This window comes from Leucopleurus acutus, assembly GCF_964270905.1.
Source record: "Leucopleurus acutus genome assembly, chromosome: 12".
In the NCBI taxonomy this organism is placed as follows: domain Eukaryota; kingdom Metazoa; phylum Chordata; class Mammalia; order Artiodactyla; family Delphinidae; genus Leucopleurus; species Leucopleurus acutus.
Window position 1 is genome coordinate 83044693 of NC_139154.1, and position 27427 is coordinate 83072119.

At 36.3% G+C, this 27427-nt stretch overlaps 1 protein-coding gene across 1 annotated transcript; it reads right to left on the reverse strand.

The window, feature by feature from the left end:
- On the reverse strand, nt 1-27182 carry RAB1A (RAB1A, member RAS oncogene family). The gene is made up of 6 exons (XM_082851810.1): nt 26963-27182; nt 12824-12896; nt 8322-8417; nt 3537-3632; nt 2051-2182; nt 1-1794 (listed from the first exon to the last, which is right to left on the reverse strand). Exons 1-6 carry the CDS (start codon nt 26983-26985, stop codon nt 1597-1599), a joined length of 618 nt encoding a protein of 205 aa, XP_082707936.1. The 5' UTR covers nt 26986-27182; the 3' UTR covers nt 1-1596.
- Nucleotides 27183-27427: the final 245 nt, after the last annotated feature.

Below are 27427 nucleotides of genomic sequence, written 5' to 3' on the forward strand. Positions count from 1 at the left end.
TACAAAGTAAACTGTGATTTTATTGTGAAATTCTCATAGATGGAAAATTAAATTGAATATTTATTCTGTCCATTTCATTTTACAATAATCTTACCACTTATTTTTGTACCGTGTATTTCAATTGCCTGTTTAGTGAAAATAAAGAAACCTATAATTTTTGGCTTGTTTTAGCTTAAATTTTACCATTGAATTAAAGACCCCACCATGAAATGCGTTGCCAACAGCCACACCCCAAGCCCCTAAGTAAAGAATGTTTTGGCTGCTAGTTCAACCCCAAGGAAACAATCTTTCTTTGACTTCTATCACCTTAAAATGCCAGTGTTACTAGCAAAAGATTTTTGTTCCCCACAATAAAAACCAACCCTAGGATCTTTAAGGTCCTGGTTAACAAAATTTTCACGTGTGCAAAATTCGACTGAAATAAATATATTTCTCTCATTTATCATTCCCACCCAGCATTCCTGTTCTCAGCTAATTTTAAGAGATAATGATTTCTAAAATTAGGGCAAAGAGTAAATTTCCTGCGTTCTACTTAAATGCTTTAACTCTCCTCCAACCTACACAGCTGTGGAGGATAAGAGAGCTGACATCTGACTCCAAGCATGGAAGAAACAATATTAGCACAGTTAGTCTAATCATCTGCCACTTAGGAAAGGTGTGCTGCTTTCCACCTCTACCACAGAATTAAAATGTTGATCAATGAAGCCATTTCAAATGGTTTTAGAGAAGGATCAGAGATAACAGGCTAGATAGCATACATCTCCCTGAACCACTAAACTTGGTTAAATCCCTATGCAGCACGGAAGCCTCCCTAGGTCATTTATTAGTTATATTATCTGGAAAGCATATTGGATGCTGCTCTAAGATAGGTCTACAATGCCCTGGTTGCACACACAAATGGCTGTTTTGAGTAGAATGCAAGGCTCTATTTCCCTTTAGCCATAAGAATTAAAACAATACTTATCACCATACATTTGATATTACTTCCAATAAGTACAATATTTATTAAACATATCTTCAGTTGTTTTGTTACATAGTGTGCAACAAATTACAATATTCTGCAGCCACAAATTATATGCAGAGTATGAAGAAACTATTAATCAGATAGTGTAATCTTTCCGTTTATAACTCTACGAGGAAGAACTAGCAAATCAGATCTTACATATAACATCTCACTAAACTTTATGCATGGAAAGTGACAGACACTGGTTGTGCTGTTTGATACAAAATGGCTGAACTTCATCTTCAGAAGACTAAACCTGACATCTAAACATGCCAATATAAACATCAAAACAAAATATATTCTAACCAACCACGGGAAACAGTCTGGTATCAGGAAAGCAACAAGGATTACACACATTATTTTATAAACCAGCACACAAAGGTTTAAAACAGTTCTGAAAATGAAGTTAGCTGTCTTGAGTCAAGGGAATAAAAAAAAAGTCAGTATTGACCATTTACAATCTCTGACCTTTGTGGAGACGGTAAGAATCTGTTGTAGTGCAGCTACATACAGTACAATTCAGGCAATTTTGTTTTTTTCACTTGGGTTCAGATTGCAAATTCATTGCTGTGAGAAAAGGATGGAGGCAAATTTTAGCAGCAACCTCCACCTGACTGCTTGACCGGAGTGCTCTGAATTTTAACATTGGACTTCTCTGCACCACCAGCTGTTGCTCCAGGACCCATTCGCTTTTTAATCTCAGCTGCCATTGTCATGAAAGACTGTTCTACATTCGTTGCATTCTTAGCACTGGTTTCCAAAAATGGAATTCCAAGGGAATCAGCAAATTCCTAAGAGAATATATAAGGCACAATTAATTGAAAAATCTTTTTCACTTAGTGCATTTCATCATCTGAAATGGGGATTGATGAAGGACTAAGTTTACTGAATCCAAGTAGACACTGCACAAATTATTACTGTCCAAGTATTCTGGCGCATGTATTTTTAAAAGCTAAGGCGGTTGCGGCCCTTGTGTGACTCCATACCCATATATAATTCAAATTCAGCACCTTCCAATTCAGTTTGAAAATCAAACTTTAAACATACCTTTGCTGTTGTGTAGTCTACTACTTTCTTTGTGGTCAGATCACATTTGTTCCCTACCAACAACTTGTTGACGTTTTCACTGGCATAACGGTCTATTTCCTGCAGCCACTGTTTAACATTATTGAAGGACTCCTAAAAAGATAGACATTTTAAAGAATAATATAGTTCTGGACACAACTGTTCTAATGAAGCAAGTGATAAACAGACGCATCTCTCCTGACCTAAGACGAGCTAGTGAGACAATCTAGCTACAAAAAAAGAACTCTTAATGCTGGGAAAGAAGTGAACTGACATATTAAAATGATACATACGTACATGAATAAGAAAACAGAATTTTAAGGCTTGAGGATGAAAATGCCTTATCTGAGAGGGAAATACAGCTCAGCATTAAACTACAGCTCAGGCAAATCGAATTGTTTTGGAGTATGCCATTTATATGCACTACAAAACCTGGTTTTTGAAACGTGACAAAATTTTGGTTTATGAATAAGCCTACTAAATGTGAACTACCAGAGATGTCAAAAATCATTAAATAAACGGGTCCAAAGTAAAGATGCTTGTTTTTTCCATAGTCATATTTAAGGGAGGAAATTTTCCATTTTTAAATATTACAAGTCATTACTTGAGATTTTTAAAACTAGCAACATTTTTTTCCTCATGTTGATATCACTCACCCAATACTCCTAATGGTGCTGAATCTAGTCTGTAATTCTAGCTGTCTCCTAATTAGCTATGATTTCATAGTTGAGGTGAGATTTAACATCTCCTACAAGAATTATATATTCTAATTTTCAAAGTTCATCTTTCATTCTTTTCTTTGATGGGCAAAATAAAAGGACCCTGAAATTTTCTAACTTTCTGATCAAAAGAACAATTATGGCCCTCAGATCACATTCTTCACACTACCTCCACATCCCCCTACCTTCTTTCAACAGCTCACCTTTAGCTACTCACTCTCCTCTTAAAATCCTCCTCAAAGCTCATCCTATTTCTGAACCACATACTCCACAGGCAGAAGCCTCTAATCTTACTTTTGGCAATTCCGACAGGTCTAATTACCAGGCAAATTCCTGTTAACACTTGGCACCAAAAACACAGTATAAGCCAAACAATCCCAGTCCCTACACACTCTTGACAAAATGATCAGTTATTTAGTTGATAATAAATAGAACTTGGGTCCCTTGAAAGCAAATGTAAAACCAATTACTAAATTTCCTATTTACTAAAGGAAAATATTAGGAAATTTTGCTTGACCCATTCATTAGGTGTTCAAATGATGTAGGGGAGAAAAATAACAATGTACCTGTCCTTAAAAGATAACATTGGTTTAAAACGTTTTTTATGTCATTCACTTCCTTAGGGGTGGACAAAGTTTGCTGCCATATAAATGATACTAATGGCTTATATGTAAAGTAAAATAGTCTGCTATTTATCAAATAGTAGCTTACTACTTTGTCAGTATAACACAATTTTTCCTGGAGCTTACCTGATCTGTAACATCATACACAACTATGATGCCATGGGCTCCTCTGTAATAACTGGAGGTGATTGTTCTAAATCTTTCTTGGCCTGCTGTGTCCCACTGTTATAAAACAATCAAGAAATCCAAACAATTCCATTAAAACAGAGTTGGGGAAAAGGAGGGAGGAGGGAGAACAGTTTAGTTTACATAGTTGTGGATTACCAGGATTTGATATAGAAACATTAGCTCTCTGTGCTCACACTACTAAATTGCAGGGTAACTGCCAAATACCCGAAGGTTCAGAAAAGAAGGTAGTATCTAATTTAGCTTGCAGTAATGCTACCAATACTATAATTATAAGCTCTTTGAGATCAGAAACTGTCATACTTTTCATATTCTCTACAGCCTTTAGCATTGTGCCAGGCTAGTATGAATGCAAAGACAGGCTGACTTGGTTTTAGGAAAGCTACTGGTCTACTAACACCCCTGTAACACAGTACAACTCTCACACATAAGACAGAATTACTTGCTAGCACAATTTATCATCATGGAAAGCACTGACAGGACCTAATGCAGATAACCACCCGTCAAGACAGCACTTTAGCCATCTCTGGAACAATTATTTTAATCCCAGGGAAAACAATGTAGGTAACATGATTCCAAATACTTTTATAAAATTCATTTTAGGAGCACTTTACCACACTTCATTCAGGCTCCAACACTGGAAACAAATAACATTGCTACATTAAAGTTCTGGGTTAAAAAAAAACTATTAAAAATACCAAGGGACTCCCTGGTGGCACAGTGGTTAAGAATCCACCTGCCAATGCAGGGGACACAGATTCGAGTCCTGGTCCAGGAAGATCCCATATGCCACAGAGCAACTAAGCCTGTGCGCCACAACTACTGAGCCCGTGTGCCACAACTACTGAGCCCGTGCGCCTAGAGCCCGTGCGCCTAGAGCCTGTGCTCCGCAGTAAGAGAAGCCACCGCACCTCAACGAAGAGTAGCCTCCGCTCGCAACAACTAGAGAGAGCCCGCGCGCAGCAATGAAGACCCAATGCAGCCAAAAAAAAAAAAAAAATCAAGAAACAGATTTTTAAAGCCACAATTTTAACCAGGGCAATGAGAATTTTGTTTAAATTGCTCCTAGACAATGTCCTTTTCTTAAAAAAAATTGTTTAGAAAAGATACCTGCCCCACTAAAAAATACCGGTAAAAGATAACATCTTGATTGATGGGGAAATAACAGAATGAGTTACTTAATGATTACCATTAAGGAAACAAAAACAAAAAGTGGACTTAAAGCCTAAGACGAGTGGAGATTAAGATGCAACAGCCTTTAGTGGGAAGGAATTGTAAAGTTTTGGAATATATCTGTGAACTTGACATCCCCACTAGTCCTAGATGGCCAAAAAAAAAAAAAAAGTTCAGGAGCACTCAGTGAAATCACTTCCTTTTCTAAGACCCAGCCAACCTAGAGCTGTTAAAAATAAGCTTTAATTTTGGGAAAATTTAAATACAAACTGGATATTAGATAACATTAAGGCATTAGTGTCAGTTTTGTTAGATGTAATAATGGTGGCTACATAGTAAAATAGAGATGCATAATTAGTATTTCTGGAGTAAAGTATCATATCTATAATTTAACATACTGAGGGGGGAGGGCGGGGAGAAGTAATAATGAAGCAAATAAGGTAGTATGTTAACAACTGTTAACTTAAAACAAACAAAGGCACCATAGCTTCATTACCTTTTTCGTCCAAAGTACTAGCCTATGAGAGTCAGGAGACTATCTAGATCTACTGTATCAGTAAGGAGCCTCAAGTCTTTCAGGATATCCTTGGAGAAGCATGACCTCTGGAGCCAAGCCAACGTGACTTCAAAACATCTTTAGCTTCCTGGATACTTAACTCTAGGGAGAGTCACCTAACAGTTTCTTCGTCTATAAATCCCAGATACCGCTCACTTTGTAGAATTGCAAAGTTTAAATGAACTAATGCTTGTAAAATGCCTAGCACAACGCCTGATTATAGATGCTGCTCAATAAAATGTTAGTTCCCTTCTCTTCTCTGCCCACCAACCCCTTTCACAAAGATAGCACAGCAACAGGAAGAAAATGTTTCTGCATAAATGTTAACAAAGAATTGTAGCTGACTAAGCAATGGCATCCAAAGAGCAAAACTTCTGAGGTCTCCTTGCCACTTGAAAACTCTGCTGACTCTATATCCTAACAGTACCTTCCTCTGTAATTGATCACCCTTTATGTACATAATCCTCATTACCCCTCATAATCACAGGGTAACTGATTTTCCCATGTTTGTCTCTCCCACTGAAATGGGATCTCCTCCTATGGGGCTGTGTTTCATTCATCCCTGCAACCTTGAATCTACCTGAATGTCTGTGTAACGTATGCATTTCCATAAAGCTTCGAAATTGAATAAACCATCACAGAAAGAGGCCTTTCATGGTATGGGACTACACTCTGTACATGCCCTGCACTGCTGAATGTTCTGTAATCACCAACTCTGATAAAGACTCAGATGGCACACTTGAACAGGAAAAGCAGAAAAGATAATTAAAATATAGATAAACGCAATCATTTTGAAAGATCCAGAAAACTTGGAAGGGTAATTCAAACCAGGCAAGATGAAATGTAACAGGGTTAAAAGTAAAATCCTGCATTTAGATTTTTAATGCCCTAGTCACAAAATATAAGACTTAAAATCAAACCAAAAAAAACAATCAAAAACTTTAAGATCCAAACTAGTAGGTAAAATGGTTATTGAGGCAGCAAATGTAGTAAACGCAGGTTTTCTTTTTATGTCCTTGAATGGGCCAATGGTGAGAAAATGGCATGAGTCCCTGAAGTGTGAGAGGAAAAAAAGAAATTCAGAGTCCGAATCAATAGAGAATTTACCCCATGTAGTCACACAGGCTGGATTATATCTTTGTATTTGATTTTAGGAATCATATTTTAATAAATGACACGTATAAAATGTAAGAGCAACCCAAACCCGAATTGTAAAATGTTCTGAAAACATGCTTCCAGAAGGGAATGACCGACTTCAGAGGTAGAAGGTGTGGTAAGATCAATCTAAATGGCAGGCTGCCAATAGAAAAGAAATTAATCTCTATCAGGCAGCTACAAAAGGCTGAGTAGTAAGAGACAAAAGTTAAAGGAAACTGGCTTTGGCTCAAAATAAAGAATTAATAACTAAGAGGTTATTTATGAATGGAACTAGCTGCTTTGAAAAATGGTGAGCTTCTCAGAAATGTTCAAAAAAGGCACCAGATAGGGAAAGGAAATTCCTACTGAAGATGAAAGAAGACTGAGTGACCTATAAGATCCCTTCCAGCCAGAGGAAGTAGCAATATATAAGTGTTTCACAAATACATACCCAAATGTTATGAAGACCAATGATCACACATAACACAATCATTTCACATCAGTAGTTACAGGCTTGGGTGCTTCTTTCTGAAATATTCTTTATGGTGCCAAGCTGGCACTCTACATATAATGGGGAAAAATCAATATGGAAGATACTCTGTTCATTGGTTGAAAGTATTTCAAGGTATCTCTGATAACTACATCCTTGCAAGTCCTAATTTGGGACATCAAGGGTGTTGGTCACTTGTATCAAAATCCACAATTCTTTTGTAATGTACCTTTCTTTTCCTTATCAGAGTCACATGAGAGAACAAAGAAAAAAAATAACCTATCAAATATCCACTCGTCTGGGTGTGTCGTATCATCAGTAACAATAGTATATTGCCTAAAAGTTTACAAAGGGCTTTCACATACATTATCATACACACATACACAGAGCTATAGATTTGGTTCTCAAAACTACCTTATTAGTTACTAAATCAAGCATTATCACACTCATTTTAGAGGTAAGAAACTGAGTCTCAGGAAAAAGACTGAAGTTAAACCCATGACTCTAATAAATAGCAGAATGAAGACAACAAATCCAAGTTTTCTGACTCCAAATTCAGAACTCCTTCCAGTTCAGGGTGTTATCAATTCTATATAAAGAACAGTCACTTGTTTTCTATGTTACCTCATACTAATAGCCAACTCTAAAAGATACCCAGAGGTTTTTTTTTATGACCATAGGTATGTCCACACTGGTAGTAGCCAGACCCATATTAAGTTTCTACTACAACTGCCTACTTCTAATTCAGGGTTGAGGATATAAGGATGGATAAGGGAGTGAGGACGGCACAGGGACACAAAATATTGAAAACAGAGAGCTATGGGTTACTTGGTTCTGCTAGTAACTGTAGGCAAGTCACTGAATCTCTTAGCATCCATCTTCTGAGCTGTAAAATATGTAAGAAAAGCTAAGTTCCCTTCCAATAAAATTCTACTTTTCTACAAAGTTGGTACATACTATCTAATAAATACTCTTCAACTAAACCACATATGAAGAACCTCTCCTAGGTTTCTTCGAATGTTCCATAGTATTCAGCACAATAAAAAACACGAAAATTGCTCAATATACTTCTGCTATAAGACAAGGTAAACCTCAACTTAGACCCCTTAGACCACACTGATAAAAGCACAAGAAAAAGAACTAGGACCAAGTTTGACTTAAAAACATGTATTTCTCTGCTTTATGAATAGAAAATTCAATGAGGAAGGTAATCTTATATCATTTTTAATCTAAACAATTCTTATTCTACCACTGTCATTAGATGAATGATTCTTAAGATACTTTAATTTTGTTAACATATTAGTAACAAATACACTCTAAATTTACCAAAATAATTTCCACAAAAATTTCTAGTCCAAAAATTACTTACTATTTGAAGTTTGATTGTTTTCCCATCTAACTCTATAGTTCTTATTTTGAAATCCACACCAATTGTGCTGATATAGCTTTCTGTATATGTATCATCCTGAAGGGAAAGAAAGCTAACAATTAAAATGAATGTTCAATAGAGTAAATAAGAAAATATAAAGTTAATTTTTATCTACAAAGCTGATAAAGTTTATAAGGCATAACATGTTGAGAACAGCCACTCCATCCTCTCCTGCACTCTGTTCATGTTCTGAAGACAAAGTGCTATTTAACAATGGTTTCTTCTTAAAACATTTTTTTTCAATAGCTATTCTTTAATTTTTCCAAACATCTCTTGGCAAATTCTTTACATACATCACACAGAGAAAGGTTTTATATTTTCAATGATTATGAAAGATTTTTCTAATTTTCTAATCAGTGGAACTCTTGCTCCTCCCCATCCACTTATTCACCACAAAGCTATGATTATGTCACTCTCCTGAAATTTTTTAGAAGTCAATTTTATTTCTTAGTTTTTTTAAACAGATATAACTCACATACATGAAATTCACCCTTTTAAAATGTACAATTCAGTGGTTTTTAGTATATTCAGAAGGTCGTGCAACCATCAGCACTATTTAATTCCAAAATTAATGGCTTCATTCCTTTTCATGGCTGAAAAATGGTACCCTGTATGGATATACCACATTTTGTTTATCCATTCATCAGTTCGTGGACATTTGGGTGGTTTCTACATTTTGGCTATTATGAACAATGCTGCTGTGAACATTTGTGTACAAGTTTTTATGTGAACAATAAACTTTTAAACTTTTTAGATTACACCTTTTTTTTTAAATTGAAGTATAGCTGATTTACAATGTGTTAATTTCTGCTGTTCAGCAAAGTGATTCAATTATACGTATATACAAATTCTTTTTTTTTATTCTTCTCCATTATGGTTTATCACAGGAAACTGAATATAGTTCCCTGTGCTATACAGTAGGACCTTGTTGTTTTTCCATTCTATATATAATAGTTTCCGTTTGCTAACCCCAAACTCCCACTCCATCCCACCCCATCCTCCCCTCCCCTTGGCAACAACTGTCTTATGTCTATGAGTCTGTGTGAACCATGTTTTGAATCGTGAATCAAACCAACTATAACACCACACTTCTTAGACAACTAGGGAAATTTATTTTGTTAAGTCCACAAATGTATTTTATAGGAAAATGTCCAGTTCTTAGAAATACATATTGAAGTATATAAGGGGAAAATGACACATCTGGGATCTGCATTTGTGGCACTCCCAACAAAGAGAAGGGGAAAAAGGATTAAATGAAGCCAGTGTGGGGAAGTCTTGATAATGCTGAACCTGATGTGTACATGAGACTGAAACAAAGATCACTAAAGAATAAAATGTGATCAAAGAAGAGTTCCAAGTGGCTAGAGGTAGCTATGCTGACTTATCCTCCACATATATTCACATTAATGCATACATAGAATCACTGGATAAAAGGATACTCTTGAAGCATTGACTGCAATTTGACAAAATGCTCATCATTAAATTCAAATTTTTTACTTGTCTAATAAGCATCAGGTACTATAGAAAGTGGATAGAGAACAAAATGAATGCAATAAACATTCATTCAGCACTCGTACATGCCACTTACTTTGTTAGAAATACTTATAAATGCTGTTAGAATTCTTATAAACCCCTAAATGACCCTCACTTGCGTGCCTCTGAACCATTGCACATGCCCTTCCTACTGTCCAAATTCTCAGTATCTCCTTCTCCCCACTCCCAAGCTTTATCCCCCTACTCCCCAGTCCCTGGGTCACATGACAATTTTTATTCATTTTTCAATTCTGAGCTCAGGCAATACTGACTGTCCAAACACTCCCCAACTATTCAGCCAATAGTTAAGAGATTCTTCCCTCTGTACTCCCAAAGCTTATACATTTATCACACCTTTTGCAGCTTGTCTCTACTTCAGGGGTGTGAGAATCAGTATTTTCAAAATGCATCCTAGGTGATTCTACTGTGTAGGTAGTATGAAAACCTATGACTTAGGTCAATAGGCATCCTGCAAAGAATTTTCTTTGAAGCAAAAATACCTCAGGCTATAGCCATTTTCCTCAAGAGAGGCCAGCTTCTTCCCACCTACCTAGAATTGCTGATTTTTTTTTGAATTGCTGATTTAATACTAGGAATTATTCTTAATTTTAATTAATTTTTAATATTTGCCAATTTAATAAAAGTTAAGTAATATCTAATTTTAAAGTCCTTTAAATACAAATAAAATTGAACATTTTTTTTCATATTTATTGGCAATTTGTATTTCTCCTTTTGTGAACTGCCCGCTCATGTATTTGCTCATATTTCCATCAGGGCAAACATCCTTTTATTATTAATGTGTAAGTGTGCTTTATATATTGAGAATATCACCCCTTCCTCATATATATTTTTTTCCTAGTACCATTTGTTTTCCAACATTTTTATGTGCTCAGCATTAATCTTAATGCAATCAAATTTAACAATCTTTTCTTTCCTGATTTTTTTTCTGTGTTAGAAAATACTTTCACACAAGATTAAAGAGCCACCTAGGTTTTATTCTGGTACTTCCATGGTCTCATTTTTTAACTATTATATATAGTGAAGTATTATACATATATATATATATGGGATTCATTAATATCACTTATATCATCAGAAAAGTCATATTAAGTATTTGAGATGCTGTCAAGCTTGCAGTGGTAAATTTTAAGTTTTCTAAAATTCTAATTTTCCTTTGAAAAGCTTGAATTTATTACAGACGGCAAATGCTGTTAGATATTTTCCTTGAAGTGATAATGTCTGTTCATCTGATAAAATGTGTACCCAATACTCAGTTCTACATAATTATAGTTTGTTAGTTGTTCTTTCAAGTAAAAAAAAAAAAAAAAAATGTTCAATGAAAAAAGCAGCTAGTTTAGCTCAAAATGGAAACAACTATACAAGTGCTTTTCTTTCCCTTGAGACAACCAACATACTCCAGTCTTCAGTAAAACTACTTTATGCAAACTCCTCATTTCTTCACAGAGAATATTTAAAAAAAGAATACTCGAGGATCAAGATTTTATTAATTAATCATTTTTAGAAGCAACCTAAGTGTCCATCAACAGATTGAATGAATAAATGTGTATACATATACATATACATACAATGGAATACTACTCAGGCATAAAAAACAATAAAATTTTGCCATTTGCAACAACATGGATGGACTTGGAGGGTATTATCGTAACTGAAATAAGTCAGACAAAGACAAGTACTATATGATATCACTTATATGTGGAATCTAAAAAAATAAACTAATGACTATAACAAAAAAGAAACAGACGCACAGTTTGTTCATAGAGAACAAACTGGTGGTTACCACTGGGGAGAGGAAAAGAGGGAGGAGCAAGATAGGGGTAGGGGATTTAGAGGTACAACCTACTATATATAAAATAAAAAGCTACAAGGACATACTGTACAACACAGGGAATAGAGCCAATATTTTATAGTAACTATAAATGGAATATAACCTTTAAAAATTGTGAATCACTATGTTGTACACCTGAAACATATAATATTGTATATCAACTATACCTCAATTTAAAAAAATATGAAAAAAATTAATCATTTTTACTGTTTCATCAAAGACACTCTTAAATGAAAATGGTGTTTTTCCCCACTGTGAGTGAACAGAGGTAAACACCAGGACTGTGAGTATAATTTGGGGCTTAGCACTACTTCAACATGGTGCTAATAAGGCACCGGCAGTTTTACCCACCACTGCTTTTGCATCATCAGAGCAAAGATCAATAGAGTGAAAAAAGGCAAATGTCTTTTGCCTTAGTACTAAGTAATTATTTACTTAGTAAATACTAATGGTTTAGTGTTATTAGGAAAGTAGTTTTGATCTCCTGGACCCCAAGACGGTCTTGATAATCCCTACTGGTCCATACTCTTAAGAACCAATGATCTAGACAGTGAGAAGGAAAACATGCTAAATTTAAAGGCAGCTGATAAGACTATGAATAAGACTGTAGATTTTATTTATTAGGTTGAAAGTTACTTATCAGTTTGTAAATTTCAGCATATAGAACACTATGCCATTTTCAAAAAAATTTTGTACCAGGCCCTGCTTTTTCTTTTTATTCTACTGAAGTTTTACTTGAAGATTTGTTTTCCATCAAGTCACTTTCAACACAGACCTATTATTTTCCCCTTACCTCACTACTTACCTCACACTGATCTCCAAGAAGAGTATTAGACACTCTGACTTTATAACTACACTTTGCTTGAATTTCTTTGAAGAGCAACAGCATTTCTTCTATTTAAGAGTCTAGATATCACTGGGGATGTACACTTGGAGGCTTTATATATAATATATAAATTCTGGAAGAGTTAATATTCTGAATAAAACTGTTTAAACTTTTGTCTCCCTAGAAAACATAAACAGCATTAATTTCTTTAAAAGCATTTTGATTTCAACTTACTGCAAACCTAAGAAGGAGGCAAGACTTTCCAACTCCAGAGTCGCCAATCAGAAGTAACTTGAATAAATAATCACTGCAAAGAGAAAAAGAAAATCACATTAATAAAAAGCATATTGTATCTTAAGTTCTACAGCAACAAAAATATAGCCAAGAATAACAGCTCACTGAGGAAGACTACAGCTCCTGAAAAGCCCATGAACGGCCTAACAGAAGACCAAACTGCAACAAACAGCAGGAGCCCTTTTGATGAATCACTGAACATGACAGAATTATGTAAAAATAAGATAGGCAATGCCACCCATGATCTCTAATATCAGCTGAACTTCCACTGCCAAGCAATGAATGAAAGGAAACATAAGTGATATGCATTCTTGGAGGGCCGAAGACCTATGCTAGAAAAATCCCACTCTTCTGCAATATTAGAATACCGGGAGTTAACTTTTCATTGTTCTTGCCAATGAAATGTATCTCTCCTTCAAATTCCAATCTAAAGTCATTATTTCATAAGAATCCTCCAACGAAGGGCTTTTATGATCCTTCCCTAGCATCCACCTGGAATTCTCTCCCTTTAAAATGGATCATTTAACTTCCGAAAGTCTGTATTATAAATATCTTAAACTGGAGATGCAGTAAAATCAAAGGCTGTGTAAATGCACAACTTTCCCAACATTCTAAGCTTGTATTAAAGCATTCTTTGGAAAACACTGAAAGCTAGGCTACGTTTATGCACCTTTACCGCTGCCAAACCTAACAAAAAACCATTCCCAGGCACGGACATATATACACTACCAAATGTAAAATAGATAGCTAGTGGGAAGCAGCCGCATAGCACAGGGAGATCAGCTCGGTGCTTTGTGTCCACCTAGAGGGGTGGGATAGGGAGGGTGGGAGGGAGATGCAAGAGGGAGGAGACATGGGGATATATGTATATGTATAGCTGATTCACTTTGTTATACAGCAGAAACTAACACACCATTGTAAAGCAATTATACTCCAATAAAGATGTTAAAAAACAAAACAAAACATTCCCAGGAATTTTTTCATGAACCTGAAGACAACAGACAGTCAGCCAACGGTCTCCAAAGGAATCTCTCATAGATTGTTCCCAACTCTGACCAATTCTGTATGTTCTTCTTTTTTTTTTTTTTTTGGGTACGCGGGCCTCTCACTGCTGTGGCCTCTCCCGTGGTGGAGCACAGACTCCAGACACGCAGGCTCAGTGGCCATGGCTCACGGGCCCAGCCGCTCCGCAGCATGTGGGATCTTCCCGGACCGGGGCACGAACCCGCGTCCCCTGCGTCTGCAGGCGGACTCTCAACCACTGCGCCACCAGGGAAGCCCTCTGTATGTTCTTTTAAAGCAATGTCAAAATGACAACAAATCCAGAATTTACAGATTTTTTTTTCAGAAGATATACATGATTCTTAATTTTCTTCCTTGTGATTTAGTTAAAAAAAAATGCTATGTACTTAAAGTGAACCCCAAGTATCACTTGCAAATGAAGTGTAGATTACAATTATCAGATTTACATGTAAGCAAGATGTTTAGAAGTGATTATCTCTGTGAATATTAATCAACTGTTACCTAGGTTTATACAGTGATATGTATTACTTAAAACATAGCTTTCTGGTTTTACCGAATTACCATAGTACACTTATTGTTCCTAATTATACCTAAAGGAAAGAATTTTTTTGAAAATCCAAAGTGCCCTAGTCAGCAGCAAAATAAAGGTCACAGAAGGAAGTAAGCTTTTAAATAAGTCATTAGGAAGAGCTGATTGAAACATAGGATGAACTTAACAACTAACATCCTTTCCAGTTGAGATCCTAAGGAAAAAAGGGGGTAGTGGGGATAATGATTATAAAAATTTACTCTTAATAAATTATTGGTACCTAATACCAAACAACTTTTAGTCAATACAGTTGCTGTGCTGACTCACTTCAGTACTACTGATAGCTTTCTCTTTAATTAGACCAAATGAATTCTTAAGAATGCTGAACACTGAACATTAGCAATGAATTTACATTTCAGTCAGCAAGAAAGAAAATCACACCACCGATACTACTACAATTACTTAGTTTTTAACAAAAATTTTGATACAACAAATGCCCTGAATTTACCAGTTTCCCTCAGGACAGTGCCAGGCATCCAGTAAACACTCAATAAACATCCTCTGAATCAGTGGTACTGGACCCCTTTACAGTAAAAGACAGCACTGGGCCCACATATGCTGCCTGTGGTATCATTCATTACCTTAAAGATCAATTTCTCTCTTTCAGAATAACCATAAGGCTGTAAAAAACATGAAAGCTTCCTAACTGTGCTACAAGTTACATTATGATTTCAAGGAAATTAGTAGTCAATTTTTTTTAAATTACTTTTCAATTATCATTCTTTTTAAATTTTACAAGCGGCATTATTTTGAAACGTTATTTATGAGTTCCTGATAATTTAAGGCTCAGAGCCATTGTAAATAACATGAAGAGTTGAGCACTCTGTTCCAAAATGAATCTTGTCAAAGAAGGCTATTTTGTTCTCTCCCAAACCATCAGCTTCACTAACACCACAAGAGACGTGGAGGAGAATGGCAAACAAAATCAACTAACAAACTTCTTGCCTTATTGAGTTCACACACCAGGAGACTGTGATCAACAGCATGTTACCTGCACTGGAACGTTTTAAATTACCTACTCCTACAGTACCTTATTTCTAAACTATTAATACACAGGATGTACAAGAGAATTCATATTTGAGATCACTTAAAGACATTTCTGTAACTATATTTATAAAACAGAACACAGTAAAAATGTTGATAGGAAATATACAAATCTAAAGTTAGAAAGCTCAATATCAGAATTCTGGTACAAAGAGTCAAGAATAATTTAGCAAATAGTAAGACTTTAAATGTATTTTTCTTTTATTCTCAAGAATTTGGATTAAGTTTTCAGTCTGCAATACCATTTTGACTTAAGTGAAAAAACTGAATTATATCAGTTGAGAAATCTTTATGTACAACTGTAATCACCACTCACCTAAATCAGATAGTTCTAGTAAATCCTATCCACTGTTCCCAATCAGAATTTCCTCAGGTCCTTTTCATGTCTAATTTACTATGACAACGACACTTCATATTTTCTCCCCGTAAGTAGTCTGGAGTCTGTTTTTCCCCACTCTTATGTTTAACATACCTATCTGTGTGAAGGTAAACTGACTTATTCATCCAAAATATAACACCGTGCCTTTTACAAAGCACTGTGCTAAGAGATCAGAGAACATTTTAATTTTGCGTTTTTAATCAGGTCTCTTTCATTGTGAGAAACACCTAAAGAATATCTATAGCCATACTTGAGTAACATTTTGGGCAAAATGCTAGAGAAAAAAATTTACAGGGACGTGGCATGTTAAAAGGACAGACACCAACCTCCATGGCCAAGGCAACAATCTGAGCCACAAAGTAAACAATCATGTACTGGATTATAACCCAAAGAATAAAATAAATATCCATGAGTCCATAAGTGTATAAATCATTAACTAAATAAATAGGAGAGGAGAGACAACACTTCCTTACATGAGGATTCCAACTAATGCATGTAGAAGGGATGAGAGAAATAGAATATCACTGGTAGATTAACTGCTACAGGCAAGATCCACTGATGAATGCTAAAATTTGTGGGTGAAACTTCAAGGAGACTTAGGATATTTGCACGGCCTCAAAATTTGTCCCCCCCAAATATTTATTACTGCAGTGGTTTTAACATATGCCCACAAATTCTTTGAACACTCCTCCCTCCAGGAAGTGGAGCTTAGTTCCCTTCCCCTGAGTGTGGGTTCTTAACGACTGGTTTCTAACAGTGTGTAGAAAGGGAAAAATAGTAATTTTACACTGGAGAAACCTGACAGATGCCACCTTTACTAAGTGATCAACGTGAACATCACCAGCAATAAGTCATATTGATATTATGTACCTTCTGATATGATGTAATGAGTAGAGTGCTTCACCTCTATGGTATTTCTCTCCAAATCCATAACCCCAGTCTAATCATGAGAAAACATCAGACAAATGCATACTGAGGGAAATTTACAAAGTACCTAAACTCTTCAAAACTGTCATGGTCATGAAAAATAAGACTGAGAAACTCACAGACTGAAGGAGGCTAACATGACATAACAATTAAATACAATATGGTATCTTGGATTAGGTTCTGGAACAGAAAAATGACATTAGTGGAAAAACTGGAGAAATTGGAATAAAAGTCTATAGTTTAGTTCATAGTTTACCAGTGTTAATATCTTAATTTTGATAAATGTACCATGGTATATAAGATGTTAATATTAGGGGAAGCTGGGTGAAGGGTATACAGGAATTCTCTGCACTACTTTTGCAATTCTTCTGTAAATCTATATTTATTTCAAAATAAAAAGGTTTTAGAAAAACAAACTATGAGGACATTAGTGAAATAGGTACAATCTCGTTGAAAAGCTAGCCCCTGATATTTTTTAAACATGAGAGACATATTTTGTGTTTTCTCGAGTTAAATCAACAATCATAAATCATGCTGGATTCTGTAAAATAAAAACTTTGCTTTTGAGGCACAAGTATGTTTTGAGAATATTAAAGTGGAAATAATTCAGTGAGAAAGTAAGACAGTTAAGACTGACATAGATTAAGCCTCGATGGAAAGGAGCAGATTCAACCTTTTAATAATTGGATGGTGGAATGTCAAATATGGTAGCAAGTGAAAAATTATTTTTGCTATCAGTTTCTCCTTAAGTCTACTCCTGGTCTACTTCAGCAATACTCTAGATCCTCTATTTCCATTATTTATGATCTGAAGATAATCATGATACTCATGCCATTTTTGCATGTAAGCATTAACATTTTCTATACCTTAAAAAACATCACTATTGAGAGAGCATGAAACAATATTTTTAAAAAGTTACCAAAACCCATTTTGACTCAAAATTCTATTTAGGTAAAATGTTTTCCTTTTTAATGAAGTTACCAAACTACATCTATAAAATATGAAGTAGGAGATGAATCTGCTTGTTGCTGAATCTAAAATACTACTCGGAATTCTATAATCTCAAAAGAGACTACTACATGATACTGTTATGTAAAAAGATTACAGACTATGTTTGTCTAGTATAACCCATTTTTGTTAAAAAAAATTTGTACACACAAAAGATTTGGGGAAAAAATGGACACTTCTAAATTGTACGATTACACTCAATCTTTTCTTTATATTTTTTAAAAACAGTCTGCAGTCAGACTGTATTACTTTTCTAACCAGAAAAAAAAAAGTCATTTGAGGGGAGGAAAAACTTTTAATCAATGATTTATTCAATGACTGAACAACCTTACAAGTTCTTTCAGCATACCTGTCCGAACACAAATGACATCTAAGTAGGTAGAGTAGGTCAAGGTTGTAAGCAGACAGCACTGGCACATTCCCAATATAGCCACAAAGATATGAAGTCAACTTTTTGGATTAAATAAGAATAAACATTTTTTTCTTCTTTTATGAAACAAAATTTGGATTACCAGACATAATTCACCTGTCAATGAATATAAGAGATAGTTGACTGACATTAACACAAGTTTCAACTACCCTTTGGAAACACACCAAGGAAGACAAAAGTAAACAGTGGAGAACTATATAATTGTTTTTATCCAAACAGTACCCCCAAAATACAAATTTCACAGTGTCAGCTATAAGTATACCTTAGAAAAGGCCTGCTATATTAAAAAGTTCAATGGAACCTAAATTTGTTCTCTTTCACCTAGAACAAGTTCACCTGAATGATAGGAATCATTTAGTTTTTAACTTTTTATAAAATCATACTTGAAAACACCCTAAAACTAAGCTCACATAACAAATTTAAAACAAAATCATGGTTATGATATTATGATATAGTGGCCAAATAAACTTAAATTCACTTTTAAACTATACACTAATCTATTAGTCTTTGAGGTATGGAATGATTAATAAAACTTGAGCTGCAATAATTGTGCTTGACATCTACTTTTCTTCTTCACTCACTTTAAGTATGCTCCACAGAACACAATTCAAAATTGACCATCAGGGGACTTCCCTGGTGGTCCAGTGGTTAAGATTCTGCACTTTCACTGCAGGGGCCGTGGGTTCTGGGCAGGGAACTAAGATCCCACATGCCATGTGGTGTGGCGGCAACAACAACAAAATTGCCCATCAGGCTGGATAAAAGAGGTAAGAACTTTTAGTTACTTCATATGCTTCTATATCATTTGAATTTTACAGAGTACATATTACTTTTGTGATTAAATTAATAAAAAAAACTAAATAAACCTTCAGCTATGGACAAAAGCAGCCTGTTAGTCAAATAAACAATTACCAAGAATCTGAGAGGGCAACAGTCTTTCCTCCATATTTAAGAAAATAGCCAAGCAATTTTTAAAAAACTCTCCCCATAACTGACCCTTAAAACTACATTAAAAAAAATATTTAGAGACAATAGATTAATTTTCCATGTTCCACTTTATCTCAGTTTAAAACAGTGTTCCAAAAATCCAAAGCTGGAATTCTGAAAATGAGGGAAACTTTGGTTGTTCTGAAGAAGTAGTAAGCCATACAAGAGGACAAGAGAGTAAACGGTCTTACCACGTAGATAACAGCAAATATTTAGTGAAAAACGCACCAAGGAGGGGCTGTAAGTGTCCATACCTCCTTACCTTTCAAAGCCTGCATGGGTTTTAGACCTGGAAAGAACTGTGTTTGAATTCAGGCTTCATCACATACTAGCTACAAGATCTTGAGGTAAGGTACTTAATCTATCACCATGAGGCTCTATTTCCTCATCTGTAAAAAGGTTCAATTAGCGCTCTCTACCACCCAATTAGGCTCTGATCAAGATTATAAATATTGCCTCTAAAGCATTTAGCACAGTGTCTGGTACAGGGGCACAATAAGTGGCAATTATTATTATTTTTCCTTCCTCCCTCCGAATCAGGATGCAACCTAATGAAAAATCTCAAGAGCTACAGACAAAAACTTTGAAGCTATTTATCCAAAGTTTCAGTACAGATGATGGGTGACAAAGTATCACAGGAGTTTACCAGTATAATCTAAAGTAAAAGTGTAAAAATTACCAGCTAACAGTTATAAGTACTATGATCACAACTCCCAAAGTCTAGCAACACATGAAACAGTAACACGGTCTGCAGCAAATGTGCCTGCCTCTCCAGGAAGAGACAGGCATTCTCTGCTTTACTTGCTTTTCTCACAGAAAGACATCCATGACTTTAAGGCCCCAAGTATAAGTATTCAAGAATAGTCATGAGGGTAGAAAAACTGAGAATGGATAAGATAATTAACTTCAAGCCTAGAGAAGCTTTAAATATCAACCCAACACAAGATGTGAAGAAAGTCAAAGGGCCATTCACAATACATACCTCACAAGCCCTTCTTAACATTTTTAAAAAGGCCTCTCCAATCACGAATTTTAGACATAACTGACCACAAAAATGCTAGTCGCCTAATTAACTGGCTTAATTTTAAATTCCTAGAAGTTAACCACACACACTAAACTGGAAACAGCATACTTGGACTGTAAAATCACAGGCCCTTGAGTTAAAATTCCAATTCTACTGCTTCCTCTGAATGCCCCTGGGCAAGCCATTTAACTCTTCTCTGGCTCTGATTGCTGTAAAATTAGGACACTATTTCTTCATACTATTAGGGGAAAAAATAGACATACATAAAATTTCTGAGTAGTGGTGGGAACTCAAATTGTTATTTGTTGACCTTATCCCAAGACTAGTGTCAGGGCTTCTGGAAAGTCCTCCTCAGTGCTCTGTTCCTCTCCAGCTAAAGCAATATAACTAAAACTTTGTGTTAATAATAGAAATCCTAGGCCCCTTCTTCAAATCTTTTGCACTATTATGCCATCTTATTCTTTAAAAATATCACAAGATTTAATTTCTGCTAATACTGTTAAATTGATTATGCTTGTTTGAGCCTGAGTCATCTTAACTGGTAAGCACCTGGGAGCAAAGTCCGTGTTTTATAATTAAAAAATAAAAACCCCTCAACTCCTAGCACAGTCTAACTGATAAAAGAGAAAGAAAGGGTTGGCTATTTTCTTTACCAAGCTTTTTTTTTCCAGGGAAATCAGATATTGTGTGTGTGTGTGTGTGTGTGTGTGTGTGTGTACATTCACTGGAAGATTTTAAGTATCTGTATTGAAAACATTTTTCAAATAGACAAGGTCAGAGATCAATATGTAATGATTAAATGTGTTAGAAAAACATTAAAATTGAAACCACCTGCATATATATATATTACATATAATCTTACATATATTCTAACATCCCTTACTGGAATACACGTGTCAACTCCTGCATATCACTGTACAGTTTACTCTTGAGACTCAGAACTGAGGCGGTACTAATCACGTTATAAAGAAACAGGCTCAGGGCTTCCGTGGTGGCGCAGTGGTTGAGAGTCCGCCTGCCGATGCAGGGAACACGGGTTCGTGGCCCGGTTCGGGAAGATCCCACATGCCGCGGAGCAGCTGGGCCCGTGAGCCATGGCCGCTGAGCCTGTGCATCCAGAGCCTGTGCTCCGCAACGGGAGAGGCCACAACAGTGAGAGGCCCGCGTACCGCAAAAAAAAAAAAAAAAAAAAAAAAAAAGGAATAAATGCCCTAAATCAAGTTACTGGAAAATATCTATGGGCAGAGTAGGAAGGACAAAGAACAATTCCACTTAAGTACTATTGTTATTCAAAGAAAATACATTCAGACAAGTTAAATCCATCACTGTTCCTAGAAAACTTCAATTATATAATTCACTCAATTTCCTTTGTAGAGATCACTAGTTTGAGATGCAGATTGCATAAAATATCCTGGGTAAAGACCCTAGCCAAGTAGCTGGCACAAAGAGTAAGCACTTGTTAAATAGTAGCTATTATTATTAAAAACAATGTTTCCAAAGAGTGGTCACCTTTGTGAGCAAAGGTAACACTGCCTATCAGAATTGGGAATCTATAAACATGGAACAGAGTAAACAACTGGAACCTATCAACAATCTTGGATTTAATAAAGTGGGGTGTTCTGACCAACTGAGCCATCAGTCACAAAAGCACCAAGGAATATTTCATTTCCTACCTCTCCTTTGTACCCTATTTCTTCACATGTTTAAGTCAGTAAACAAACCAACAAACACTTGTTCTCTTGTTTCCTAAGGCCTCAGGATTATTTTTTTCCCCAAAATATCATTACACCATTATCCTTTTATAATCTGAAACATCACAGGGTGGTTCCAAAGAAAAGCCAAGACTTTGGTTTTTTTCCCTAAATTCTATTCCAGATATCAAAGAAGCAATCTCTTCTCAGCCCACCTTCTACAAGGAAACAGTGGAATAGTCTGACTGTTCCCCTCTCCCTGTAAGATTAAAAAACAAAAGTGGGGGGGACATTTTTGGTTTCTCTTCATCTTAAAACACTCAAAGTATTTTTTAGCAGATCTTTAAAAATCTGAAAATCTTAAAAAGCATTTTATTTAACCCTGTTTTTATATATTAGGAAAGAGACAAGAGTAGGTAACATTAGCAAAAGGAAGCTATTCTTAACTATCAAAAACGAAACGTAACTATTACAACTACAAATAGTAAAACCATCATATATGTACAATCAAAAGTTGCCAAGGAGAGAAAACACACACGGCCAAAGGACTGCTGATAGGATATGAATCCAGCAAGATGCTTAGCATTTGTTAATCATAATCACTTAGATAAATCACTAAGACTGCTTCTAGAATAAAAACTGAAATATTAAAGAAATTGCTCAGAAAGCAAAATTCTCTTTAAAAGTCAACTAAACAGTTGGCAAGAGAACACTTGATTCTGAAGCTCTTCCATCTTTAAGACAAAACAAACAAACAAACAAAAAAAAAAAACCTTGAATATGTAAGAAACCGTCAACATCTTATACTTTAACCTAATTATGATGAAAAGGAAGAAGAAAGTTTTAAATGCAAAATTTCAGTTTCTTTCAATGATCCTTCAAGATCATCCATTCACACAAAACTCTTAAGATGGAAAGTCTATATAGCTACTGGTAACTTACATTACCCAAAGAATTACATACATTGATTCTCTACGGACATTAAATAATCATATTCTGAATAGTGAGAATACCTCTTCTTTAAACTTCTTTGAATTTCTCAAATCATTACCAACACTACGAAAAAGTCATCAAGGCAACCTACAAAAAGAAAATCTATTTTTAGTTGATTTCTGCTTCTTTTCTAATAAAAAAATTCTAACTAAAAATTATGTAAAAGGCAGTAATGATATACTTATTAATGAAATTACACTCTGTCAGACAGATAACAGAACTGATTAACTTGTTTTTACCTTTAAACCCTTAAGTTAAAAGACAGATTTATTCAAAGCAGAGTGCTGCCAAAAAAAAAAAAAAAAAGTCAGATGTTCCTTGAGTCTACCATAACAGAAAACAAAGTTTAAGAGACTGACTAAAACTTAAGCCATGATATTTTAAAAAGTTAAAAACAAGGTAAGTTTTTTTTTTAAACAAATTTTTTCTGCATTAACCGATGGATCTAGCCGATCCAAAGAGACTACTACATATAGTTCTTCCTACCGTAGTTAACTGGTATATTCATGATAGGTACACCTACTTTATTCTTAACACACTCCTTGATGAAACGGCCAAAATTATTTTCTTGACACTAAAAAAAAAAAAAATCTGCTAGAAGCTAATGGATTACGAAAAATGCTTCTGATATGAGAATAATGTTAAGTACTTCTTAAGCAGTGTGCTGAAATAATCACTGCCTGCTTTACCACCTAGCTCAGGAAAATCAAAATCTTTCCTCAAATCTCCAGAAAAAAAAGAAAGCTCTGATCCTTTCCATCTACTTTTTCCACCGCTCACATTCCACTTCAGTTGCATTTTGTTTTTGTTTGTAGCATTTGCAATTCAAGTGAGTCAGTCATTACCCTTAATTTCTACCATAAAGATAACCCAGGGCCATCATTTCTCCCAAATCAGCCAAATAACATAGAAAGTAGTAAAAGAAAAAGCTTAAAATTTAATCATTGATCGACATATTTCTTATTCTCCTCACTCCCAAACCAAAACCTTACAACTTAAAGATCATAAAGTAAAAGCATTCCATAATAAAGCTACCAACAGGTAATCGTATGTCAACCTATATAAATCTAAAATCCTGTTCATTCTGAGAGAACCAAACTTTTTCTTTTGTCAAGAACACATCTTCAGTACCAAATTCAGCAGCACCCATAAAGCAGATTTTGAAAGTTTCTAAAAGGATTAAGATAAATAGTAGATGATAAACCAAAACAAGGAACATTTGGGGGTGCACCTGTAAACATTACCTAGTATACTATTATTTCAAATTAGTATATAAAGTGTATGCTATAATATACATGTATTATAATGTACAATATTGTACCTGGCATATAATAAGTGGCCATAAATGTTAGCTATTAGGATAACACTGTGGAATCATGAAAGGCATTCATCCATTAAAAGTTTTAACTTAAGAAAAAAACATGCGACTTTAAAGTTCAGAACAAGGTTTTAAAGCAAATGGACTTGTGTTTGGGTGATTAAACTGTAAGAATTTCCTTCTTTTCTCTATTTTCCAATTTTTCTCTACTTTTATGATGGTAACAAACTTTATTAAAGATAAAAAGAAGAAACCGCTGAACTCAGATTTCTAAAAATCTGCTTGCTGGTTGCCTTTGTGACCTTCTGTAATAAAATACCACCTCCTCTCACCTTAGTACTTTTCACTAGTGCTTTTCCAAACATTTTTCCAAACTCCTAGGTTATTTTACTTAAGAGACAGTCTAGAATATAAATACAGTAACCCAGGTACAGGCACACTCAAGGCCATAAAAATATACAAATGATTTCTGGGACTGATTCTGTTGAGGTCATTAATCTAGAGTCCTCAAAAGAAAGAATGGTTTGGCGCTCTATTTACTTAAGAATTACTACCCTTGCCATTTATTAACCATTCTTCTTTCTTCTTCTCTCTTGAACAATCCTTCTCACTCCCACTGCTTCTCCAAATCTAATGCTAGTAACTCCCTTACTGGTTTGTTTTCTATAAAGTCTTTCTAAACCCTACTAGCCAACCACAATCCCATACCTTCTTTTAAAATCTTGTGGCTCCAATCCATGCCACACATCTGGAACTTGCCATACTTACTGGTATTTAACATATATAAAATCTATTTTTTATATTCCATTATAAGTTCCTTGCAAGTAAGGATTATATTCCTAAATCCCAGCACTACTGGAATGCCTCACATAATGATGTACACCATCTACAGTGCTCTTACAGTTTACCAAATTGTTCTATATATACTTGAGCCTCACAACTACCCGGATAGGAATAAAGATGACTCCTATTTTACAAAAGGAGAAACAAATTCAGAGTCTAAATCATTTGTCATGGTTCTGTCCAACTAATCTTCAAGATCTATTTACAGTACTAAATATATGTAGCAAATTTAAGAAACTCCTGAACAGAAGACAAACCTCCATAAAATGGAAAATCCATGTGCTTTACTGTTGCCAAGAACTACTAAATTAGGGACCTCAAGTTCAACTCTGCCCAACTATGCATAACCAACTTTGTCCTTGGAGCCCTTGATAAAAAACTGCCAACACAGCAAATACGACACTATTAGAACACTTTCTTCAACTTCTTAAGGTATATAAAATTGTAATAAAATACTATGACTTCTATTTAGAACAAAAAAAAGGGACATTTCAGCATCAAACCACAGTATTACAAAACTTGAAGTCAGAATGCATTTTGCAAGAGCCATGTGACACACACATGACAGTCAGCTAAACCCAGGGGCGGACCTTTTAGGGGAAATGTTCGGCAGTAACTGACCAAAGCAGCAAATAAATTCAACATTTAGGTCAAATACTGATCTTTGCTTTAAAAAATTCCTCAAAGCCTTCTGACACTATAGAGGAATACCAATTAAATCTCTTTCAATTATTCCTTAATTTCAATATGCAAACTGTAGAAGGATGTTTTTAAGGGCCATTAAGGAGAACCCAAGAAAGTCTTCCCAAGGAAAGTGAACACCAGCTCCCAGGAAAGGTGCCAGGTGTGTCACATCTGCTGTGGTGACTTACTGAGTAAGCAAGAAAAAGAAATGCATTAACTTTTCATGACACGTCATGGAACCTCATTCCCTATCTGCAAGCATTCAAGTAGGTAATCCAAACCCTACAGATCTATCATAGGGCCCATTCGTTTCTCTTTCAACTTGAAAGCAAAGTCTTCCTTTTAGTTGGTAATATCACAAAGATGTCCCTAGGTTTTAGTGCTGGTGTTTTGTTTTTCCCTTGACCTACACATGGCAAAATGACTGTAGTGTCCTCAAAAAAATAAAAAATTCTCACAAATGCCCAGGTTTTTGGGAAGGCAATGGGACCGCTGAGTTCGTAAAGAGCTCCAGGAAAAAACTAAAAGAGAACTAAAAATTTTAAATCTCTTCTCACCATCTACCCATTCCCCTAAATCCCACGCAATCCTGAAAAGCATCCATATTACCTACAACCTGGCGCGGAGGGTGGAAGAGAGAGCCAACAAGCTCAAGATTTGCAAGTAACGCTGGTTTCCACCCCGACGGCTCTGACAGCTCCGCAGACCGCGGGCGCAGGGTCTAACAGTGTCCTCTAGGAGAGTTCTCCCACCCCATCCCCTCCCTCCCCTTAAAAACAGGCCCTCCTTCAAAAGTCACTGCCTCCAAGAGAAGCTACCCCTTCCCACGACCCCACCACCGACTCCCCGACACCCCAAACCCCTTACCAGACTGCTCCTCCGCACCGGCCTGGCACTCAGGCCAGGACTCCAACCAGACCGGGTCCAGGCCCGGACGGCTCACCCCTCCGACCCGATCCCTCCCCCCGACCGCCCCTCCTCCGTCAGACAATGGGGCCCGACTGCCCGCCGCCAATCTCTCCTGCCCCATCACCCCCACCTCACCCCGGCCGAGGCCCCCGCCTCCGCCCTCCTCGCCCCCTCTAAGCTTTCCCAGGCTGGCCCACGGACCCAGCCGACCGGCGCTCTCCTGCACTCACTATTCGGGATTCATGCTGGACATGTCACTGCAGCTGCCGCCGCCGCCACCGCCGCCCTTGCTGCTGCAGCCGCCGCCCTGACTCTCCGCGCCACGGGTAGTCGAAGGGAGAGGAATGAGATACGCTGTTCCGAGAGAGCAATCGTCTTCCCTCCACTCCGTCCCCTTAGAACACAATCAGCAGCAGCCACCACTCAGCTATCGCTTCCACCCAAAATGGCCGCCGGCGAACCAGGAAATAGGAAAGCCTTAGACCAAGGGGCCTTTACACAGCCCAAAGGGCGGCCGCACCGCGTGGCATGCCGGGAAAGAGAGTTGCGAGCGTCGCTGCGGGCGCTGGGGAACGACGGTACGGCGCCGCGACCCGGACTCAGCTTCCCGCCAAGCCCCGCGTTTCTGGCGCACGCGTACTTGGGAGGTTGTCGCCCGCCCTATTCCCCCCCTCTCCCAACACCCCCCGCTCCGC

Coding starts and splice junctions, on each gene's coding strand:
- RAB1A (XM_082851810.1), bottom strand. CDS start 26,985: ATGTCCAGCATGAATCCCGAATA. Junction 2,183..3,536: donor TGTATGATGTTACAGATCAG/GTAAGCTCCAGG, acceptor CTATCTTTTTAG/GAGTCCTTCAATAATGTTAA. Junction 1,795..2,050: donor TAGACTACACAACAGCAAAG/GTATGTTTAAAG, acceptor ATATTCTCTTAG/GAATTTGCTGATTCCCTTGG.